The following is a 9,324-nucleotide window of genomic DNA, read 5'->3' on the forward strand; positions in this document are numbered from 1 at the left end:
TGTTCTGTGTCTGTGTATTAACACTGTGTGTCTTGTGTGTTATTTGTCACAGAGGATTACTGAGCACGATCCGGAGCTGCAGCCGCAGGCCAGCGAAAAACCCGGACTTCACCACTCACCTTTCACTACCAACTGTCTTTGTGTTTGCACCTTTTAGCACTTGAATCACGCACTGTCTTTTGTGTTCGTGTTTAGTGTGGGTGTCGGAACGGGACTTTGGGGTTGCGGGTCAAACCCGCGGGATTATAAATTAGAAGTGATACACGCCGCTGTATCACTTCCAGCACTATTATCATTTACAGGTTTTGCCTTGAGGCTCTGGACATTTACAAAAATAAATAAACACCCTTGCACCTGTACCAACGTCTGTCTGTGTGATTCTTCTGCACTGCACTCACCTGCACGTCATTACCACTTTGCCACACGTGGTCGTCAGAAGTAAGAGATGGACTACGCCACACTGTCGGCGCTGCTGGAGCAGCTGGACAGCAGACGGGAGGGGGAGGAAAGACGGAGAGAGGAGAGGTACACCGCGCTGATCGAGAGGGTCGGGCTGGCAATACCTCCCACAGCATCAGCGGAGCGCGGCTTCATAGCGCCCAAAGCCAGGACGCATAAAATGACGGCGGATGATGATCCAGAGGCATACCTGGTGGCATTTGAGCGGCTGGCTACCACCGCGTCATGGCCCCGACAGTTCTGGGCAAGCCAGCTGGGACCCTGCCTGATTGGGGAAGTGCAGGCAGCATACCAGGCAATGGGGGATGACGACGCCGCTCAATATGACCTGGTAAAGCTGGCTATTCTCCGCCGTCTGAATATTACGGAGGAAACGCACCGAGTGAGGTTCAGGGAGTACAGGAGGTCCCCGAACGTACGCCCCAGGGTGGTCGCGCAGAAGCTCTGTGACCACATGATACACTGGCTCACCCCGGCGCTAAAAACAACTGCCCAGATGGGGGAGGCCATCGTTATTGAGCAGTTTTGTCATGTGGTCGGCGCCGAGACCCAAGGATGGATACGGCGCCACAACCCCGACACCCTGGAACAGGCAGTCAAGCTCGCTGAGGACTTCGAGGACTCCCTGGTATCCGCCCAGACCGGGCTACTCACCCCACCTCAACGGAGCGGCCGAGCCCCACCTCCTCTCTCTGCTCCATCAGCCCCACCACCAGGACCGGTTCAACGACCTCCAAGAGCACCAACCCCAATGGGCGACCTTGCCTCCTCTTCATGGAGACCAAGGTTGGCCCCCAGCGGGGGTAGAGGTGCTGCCCCTGCCCCGTTGCCATACCAGCAGCGGGACAGACCATTTAATACTGTGCCCTCCTTTCCCCCTACCTGTTTTAGGTGCCGCCAGCCGGGACATCAGGCTAGGTCATGCCCATCTGCGATGGAGTGTGACGTGGCCGTCTGTAATCTGGCATCTGAAGCGGGTAAGCGAGGGAAAAATGGTCGGGAGGGGCCTTGTATTGTTAAGGTGATTTTTGGAAATGTGAAGACCCATGCATTAGTGGACACAGGGTGTGGTCAGACCTTAATTAGAGCATCTCTCTTGGGCGGTATGGTGTGGCAGCCACAAGGTCAGGTGGCGATCTCCTGTATCCATGGAGACACGGCAACATACCCCACAGTAAAAGCATATTTATCGGTCGGTCCGATGAAACGTTCCCTGGTAGTTGGGGTAGCGGAAAGGTTACCACATCCCATTATTCTGGGTCGGGACTGGCCCAACTATAAAGATTTATTGAAATTAAGGGCAGTCCCGGCCATACACGCAAATGTGGCAGAAAAAGTAGAAGGGGAAATAATTGGTAATGTTTTCCCCTTTCAAGCGGAAATGTTCTCTTCCCTGTTCCGGCCGAAAAAAACAAACAAAGAGAGAAGGCTGCGGAAATGGGAGGGAGCGTTAATGAGACAAGGCTGGGGGCTGGTGGGAGCCTGTTATAACGGTGAAAAACGTCAGTCAAAGGGGGTCGGAACGCAGTGTGACCGAGAGGGCGAGGTTACTGGGCCATCAAGGGCAGATGTTACTCCCGCCCCGCTCAATATACCGGACATGTGGCACTCGAATGTGAACCTAGTGTGGGAGCAGGACAATGACCCATCACTGGTGCACATTCGGGGACAGGTCCGGTCCATTGAAGGTAAGGATGTTGAAGGCGCTGGGGCACTAGTATTTCCACACTTCATTATCAAGGGGCAATTACTATATAGGGTAAACCTGGCCGCGGGCACAGGACATCCTGTAACACAATTATTGGTTCCCCCGTCTTGTCGGCTGGAGGTCATGAGGCTGGCGCATGATATCCCTTTTGCGGGGCACCTCGGAGTTGACAAGACAAGGGAACGGATATTGGCTCGATTCTTTTGGCCAGGTGTTTATAAAGAAGTGTCGAAATATGTAGCCACATGCCCAGACTGCCAGAGAGTAGCGCCGGGTCGAGTGCGCCCCGCCCCTTTGGTCCCACTGCCGATTATTTCCACCCCCTTTGAACGCATCGCAGTGGACATAGTCGGCCCTTTGCTACCTTCTGACTCCGGGTATACGCATATATTAGTGGTGGTAGATTACGCAACGCGATACCCAGAGGCAGTTCCATTGAGGTCCACTAGTGCTGCTGCGATAGCCAAAGAACTAGTGCAGATTATGGCAAGAGTAGGGATCCCCAACGAGATATTGACTGATCATGGAACTAATTTCTTGTCAAACACGCTACAGCAGGTATATAAATTACTAAAAATACGTCCCATCAGAACGTCGGTTTACCATCCACAGACGGACGGTTTGGTGGAACGTTTTAATCAGACTCTAAAGGCGATGCTGAGACGATTTGTGAATCAGGAGCAAAAACATTGGGCATCGCTTCTCCCCTACCTCCTTTTTGCAGTGAGAGAGGTGCCGCAGAGTTCGACAGGGTTCTCCCCCTTCGAGCTCTTGTACGGCCGACAGCCTCGCGGCATCCTCGATCTGTTGAGAGAGGGGTGGGAGGAGCACAAAGGCTCGTCCAAAAATGTAGTGCAGCATGTGCTCCTACTGAGAGATCGCCTAGATTTGGTCGGTCGTTTGGCCCAAGACAATCTCAGATCGGCTCAGCATCGACAACAGCAGCATTACAATCAAAATGCATTAATCCGAACCTTTCGACCTGGAGACAAGGTAATGCTGCTACTTCCCTCAGCGGAATCCAAACTATGTGCTAAATGGCAAGGGCCATATGAGGTGATTCGGGCTATAGGAAAGGTGAATTACGAAATTAAACAGCCTGATCGCCGTAACAAAAAAGAAATTTATCACATAAATTTATTAAAGCCCTGGCAGGCAAGAGAGGTGTTATTCATAGCCCCAGGCAATATAGAGGATGATTTAGGGCCCGAGCTAGAACCCTCTAGCACAAAGAACATTTCGATGGGGGAACAGTTACTTCCTGATCAGCAACGTGAACTACGTAGGTTAATTGAGGAATTTAGCGATGTTTTTTCTAACACGCCCGGTAGAACTAACCTCGCTGAATATGACATTATCTCTCCCCCAGGTGTCACAGTGCGAGAGAGACCTTACCGGGTCCCGGAAAGTCGACGGAGTGGCGTTCGCAAAGAGGTATGGGACATGCTCGAACTTGGGGTGATTGAGCCTTCCAGGAGCGAGTGGTGCAGTCCAATTGTGATAGTGGCCAAAAAGGACGGCACCAACCGCTTCTGCGTTGATTTCCGCAAGGTAAACGCTATTGCCAAGTTTGATGCGTATCCCATGCCTCGGGTCGACGAACTCCTAGATAGACTGGGGACGGCGAGGTTCATCTCCACTCTGGATCTGACGAAAGGATATTGGCAGATCCCGTTAACTCGTAGGTCTAGAGAGAAAACCGCATTTTCAACACCAGAGGGGCTGTTTCATTTTACAACCATGCCGTTTGGGTTACATGGTGCGCCTGCTGCCTTCCAGAGACTGATGGACCAGGTTTTACACCCACATCGTGAATATGCGGCAGCGTATATTGATGATGTGGTCATTTACAGCTCCACCTGGCGAGAGCATTTGGCTAGGATCACAGCCGTCCTTCAGTCTCTAAGGGCAGCCCGGCTGACAGCTAACTTGCGAAAATGTGCGTTTGCCAAAAGAGAAACACAATATTTGGGATTTGTAATGGGGAATGGCAGGGTGAAACCCGTTGTCTCCAAGGTCCAGGCCTTGGTAGACGCGGCAATCCCCAAAACCAAGGCTCAGGTGCGGTCGCTACTGGGGTTAGCCGGTTATTACCGCCGCTTTATCCCCGAGTATGCCACAGTGGTTAATCCCTTAGTTGACCTCACCAAAAAGAGCGCACCAAATTTAATTAAATGGTCAGAAGAATGTCAGGGGGCGTTTAATACTGTTAAGCAGAGACTTTGCCAGGCCCCTGCTCTCATCACTCCAGACTTCACTAAGAGATTCATCCTCCACACCGATGCTTCGGATGTCGGTTTGGGTGCAGTCCTGTCTCAAATGGTAGGCGGAGTAGAACACCCTGTTCTGTACATAAGTAAAAAAATGCTCCCTCGGGAGCGCAACTACTCCGTCGTCGAAAAAGAGTGTTTGGCCATGAAATGGGCTACTCACTCTTTAAGATACTACCTGCTGGGACACTCATTTGATCTTGTCACTGACCACGCCCCACTCAAGTGGTTAAGCACAATGAAGGACAGCAATGCCCGGATAACTCGGTGGTATCTGGCATTACCATATGGTACACCGTGCAGGGAAAGACCACCAAAATGCGGATTATTTTTCCCGGGAGGGGGGAGTAATGGGAAAGGTAGGTTTAGCCGAGTGTTCCTTCGGCTCCACTCTGAGCGGTGGGATATGTGACAGAGATCGAATGAGTCTTAGTGTTAGATCTCCCTCTCGACCTGTGAGAGCACGGTATACGAGGAACAGAGTACCCTTAATGAAATGGCACGACAATTTATTCCGTAGGGTAGATGGAAGTCGGTCAGTTCGGAAGGGGGCGGAGCCATGGCACCCGAGCTCAGTGACCCAGACGGTAAGCGGCGTGGCATCCGAGGACTGGAGGAGCGGATGCGCTCGTTAACCTCGGGGTCATGGGCGAGGGTATAAATAGGGGGCATGGCTTGAGTGATCTGTTCCTTTGCATATGGTTAAGTTATATAACCGAGAAGGAGCCCGTACTGTGAGGAAACCGTGAGTGTTCTGTGTCTGTGTATTAACACTGTGTGTCTTGTGTGTTATTTGTCACAGAGGATTACTGAGCACGATCCGGAGCTGCAGCCGCAGGCCAGCGAAAAACCCGGACTTCACCACTCACCTTTCACTACCAACTGTCTTTGTGTTTGCACCTTTTAGCACTTGAATCACGCACTGTCTTTTGTGTTCGTGTTTAGTGTGGGTGTCGGAACGGGACTTTGGGGTTGCGGGTCAAACCCGCGGGATTATAAATTAGAAGTGATACACGCCGCTGTATCACTTCCAGCACTATTATCATTTACAGGTTTTGCCTTGAGGCTCTGGACATTTACAAAAATAAATAAACACCCTTGCACCTGTACCAACGTCTGTCTGTGTGATTCTTCTGCACTGCACTCACCTGCACGTCATTACCACTTTGCCACAATCTATATAGGCTTTTTGGGAACACTTTAGCCCTTACATAACAACTTCATAACACATTCATAAGCCATACATAACATGTTAGTAACCAATATATGAGCATTTATGGTGTGCTTATGTCAACAACCGCAGGTTGACATAGGGTGAGCTACTGCTGTTGAACCCTTATATGTGACATTTTATATTATTTTATTTATCTTATATGTGATATTATGTGATGTTTATACTAAAACATGACTATTTTTCAATATGAGATTTCTTCCTAACTGACTTTCTACACTCACTTATTTTTTCACTTAATGGATATGTATATAAGAACATAAGAAAGTTTACAAATGAGAGGAAGCCATTCAGCCCATCTTGCTCGTTTGGTTGTTGGTAGCTTATTAATCCCAGAATCTCATCAAGCAGCTTCTTGAAGGATCCCAGAGTGTCAGCTTCAACAACATTACTGAGGAGTTGGTTCCAGACTCTCACAATTTTCTGTTCTGAATGCCCCTTTATCTAATCTCCATTTGTGACCCCTGGTCCTTATTTCTTTTTTCAGGTAGAAAAAGTCCCTTGGATCGACATTGTCAATACCTTTTAGAATTTTGAATGCTTGAATCAGATCGCCGCGTAGTCTTCCTTGTTTAAGAATGAATAGATTCAATTTTTTAAGGCTGTCTGCATATGACAACCTGGAAAACCTGGAATAATTCTGGTTGCTCTTCTTTGCACTCTTTCTAGAGCAGCAATATCCTTTTAGTAGACCTAATACTGATCCCCGTGGTGCTCCACTGGTTACCTCGCTCCATTTTGAAGTTTCTCCTCTAATCAAAGGGAGTGGTTAACATGTTTTCTACATGTTAACCACTCCCTAATCCATGTGCATGCATTTCCTTGAATCAATACTACTTTCAGTTTGAGAATTAATCTTTTATGCTGGACTTTGTCAAAAACTTTCTGGAAATCTAAATAAACCATGCCATATGCTTTACAAATATCCATTGTCAATGTTGCATCCTCAAAAAAATCAAGCAGGTTAGACACGAGCACCCTTTCCTAAAACCATACTGACTGTCTCCCAGATACTGTTACCATATAGGTAATTTTCCATTTTGGATCTTATTATAGTTTACATAAGTTTACATATAATAGAAGTCAGGCTTATTGGACTGTAGTTACCTGGTTTGGGTTTGTCTCCCTTTTATATAGTGTGTATGTGTGTGTGTGTATAATGTGTGTATAATGGCAAAAGTATTTGAATGCAAAGTTAGAATATTAGATTATTTTCATAGCATTCAAAGTTTCAAGATGTGATTTTAAAAAAAAAAGTGTGGTTTGTTTGTTAGTTTTTTAATAGATTTCAAACTTACCTATGCAAATGGGTAGTTGTGACAGAAATACAATGATTCCTGGTTGTAAATCTCCCTCCCGACCTGTGAGGGCGCTAATCAGCAAGAACAGAGTTCCCTGGACGGGCTGGCCTAACAGTTTTTTCCCAGGGTTCAAGGAAGTTGGCCAGCTAGGAAGGGGGCGAGACTCCATTGCATTAACGCATTGACCCAGAAGGGAAACGAAGTGGCAGCCGCAGATTGGAGAAGCGGTTGTACTCGTTTACCAAGGGGTCATGTGTGACGGCATAAAAGGGGACGGAGAATCGTAATCTGTTCCTTCGCATTGGTTTTGTGTTGAGAAACTGAGAAGGACTGTGAGAGACACCGTAACCAGTGAAACAGTATCGTGATTGTTTTTGTTTGTTTGTCTGTGTGTAATCGTCAAGTTTTGTAAATCACTAGATGGCTAACACAATTCCGGAGCTGTTGCCGAGGGCCAGCACGAAGCCGGAACAGCACTGCACTACTGTCACAAATATAAACTGTATCACCCACCACGAGCACTACTGTACGCTCCCAGGACTGGTGACCGTGTATGTATTATTGTGGGATGGATATGTGTTGTTTATTATTTATTGTTTGGGTCTGCAAGCCCGTTATTGTTTACCCTGTGCAGCACACATCGCTGTGTATTGCTGGGGGATTATTGTTACCAGACCTGGACACAAAATAAAAAGCACTTTCCAAACCGGATTATAAGGCTCTGTTTGTTTAATTACTGCACTGCATCACTCCTGCACCTGTTTCCTCTCAGCCACTTTGCCACAGTAGTAAAAAAGCATTGAAATGTCCAAGTCTTTATACAAGCATAGCAACGGTAAAAAAATATTTTCAACATTCTACTAATTTGTACTTGGTTAGAAACTTACATATGCATATGAATGCTAAAGTGAATTACATGAACATATTAATTGTAAAAATTATTCTGTTTTTTGCCTCCAAATCTTGTGATTTGATCAACTTAGTCCAATGTAGTCCAATCTTAAAGCATTACTGTTCATAAAAGGCCATGTACATGTCTTTTGCATTTCTTGGCCATGGTTTGATTTCAATAAGTGTGTCATCTGCATGCACCCACTTAGTAGTGCCAGGAACTGAGCGGACGCACACGTAGTGTCCTGAAGTGACATCTCCTCCTTTGTGTATAATAGTGGAAGATAATTTGTAATTATAGTTGTCCAAATTAATTTTACTCTTGTGCACACCAGTAAACTTCACATCTTGTCGCTGTGTAATATTCCCGTTTGGTTTGGTTTGCCAAAGCATAAGCTGGACTGCAAGCATTCTTCCTGCTGACTGAAGGACTTTGCGTTTAAGTAGTGTAGATTTTTGGCAGTGGTCACATCTGCCACCATCAATGGGTGCCCACTTGTGCTCCACATTAATGAGTTTTCCAAACACATGGAAGGTGTACCATCAGGTACATGCAGAGAGTAAACATGCCCCACCTCTTGATTTGATGTGCGGTACCAACATTGTGTACATAGCATGTCGTGCCTTGTGGAAACTGAAACCAGATCACATATTTCTGGGCAAGTTTGACGCATTTTGGTGAGAAACTCAACAACATCTTGCTCCATCATTACTTGAGCGGTTATGAATGGTGATTGCGTGAGCACCGATGACTGGAAACTGCTCTTGAACAATGTAGGTCCTGTCCATGACTTCAGACTTTGACCTTGAGCATTCAAAGGTATGTGTGTGTCCACTGTTAAAATGGATGGTTATGGTTTTAATATTAAACAGCTTGAAGTTTCCCTATTGCAACATTGATGAGACCAGTGGCAATGTGGATATTTTTCCAAAGCATCCGCTTACAGCCTATTTTCACTCGTATGCTAGTTTGCAATCCAGTTATATGACCGCAGTCAGCCTTATAAACTCAATTCTTTCAGCACATTTTCCTGGAGGGAAGGAAGGCGGTCTACACTATCCACTGCCACAAGATTAATGACCTCCCCAGGCTACTATCAAGCATTGTGGTCTGTATCTGGTTAAAGGTGTTGTGAGGATAGGGCGGAGGCCCTTTAAGAAATGGCTGTCTGGTTGAAAACCACATTCCCCAGAAGCCCTGGGGGTTAATGAATTGGGAGGAGTCTGCTGATATATAAGGAAGCCAGCAGATCACTTATGGGGCTGTGGGGTTTACACTGACGGAGTTCTACAGGATTCTAGTTGTTGGAAGGTACTGTTTTTGTGTGTGGAAGTTTTTCTTGCAAAGTCGTTTGGATTACAAAGTAGGTTGGCTGGTATTAGACACCAGTTTACTTTATTGCTGTTTTGGTGCCCAGCTGTATTATTGTTTAACTTTGGGACTTTTGGGTTAGAAGTAGCAGA

The 9,324-nt window shown here is 46.9% G+C and overlaps 1 protein-coding gene across 1 annotated transcript; it reads left to right on the forward strand.

The window, feature by feature from the left end:
* The first annotated feature begins 445 nt into the window (after positions 1–445).
* Positions 446–5,380, forward strand: LOC131697128 (uncharacterized). The gene is made up of 2 exons (XM_058985433.1): positions 446–1,436; positions 5,240–5,380. The coding sequence occupies exons 1-2, from the start codon at positions 446–448 to the stop codon at positions 5,248–5,250; spliced, it is 1,002 nt and encodes a 333-aa protein (XP_058841416.1). The 3' UTR covers positions 5,251–5,380.
* The last annotated feature ends 3,944 nt before the right edge of the window (positions 5,381–9,324 follow it).

The sequence above is a fragment of the Acipenser ruthenus genome, chromosome 2, assembly GCF_902713425.1.
Source record: "Acipenser ruthenus chromosome 2, fAciRut3.2 maternal haplotype, whole genome shotgun sequence".
NCBI lineage: Eukaryota > Metazoa > Chordata > Actinopteri > Acipenseriformes > Acipenseridae > Acipenser > Acipenser ruthenus.

Bases quoted from the DNA above. Each gene is read 5' to 3' on its own strand.
- LOC131697128 (XM_058985433.1), top strand. From the start codon at position 446: ATGGACTACGCCACACTGTCGGCGCTGCTGGAGCAGCTGGACAGCAGA.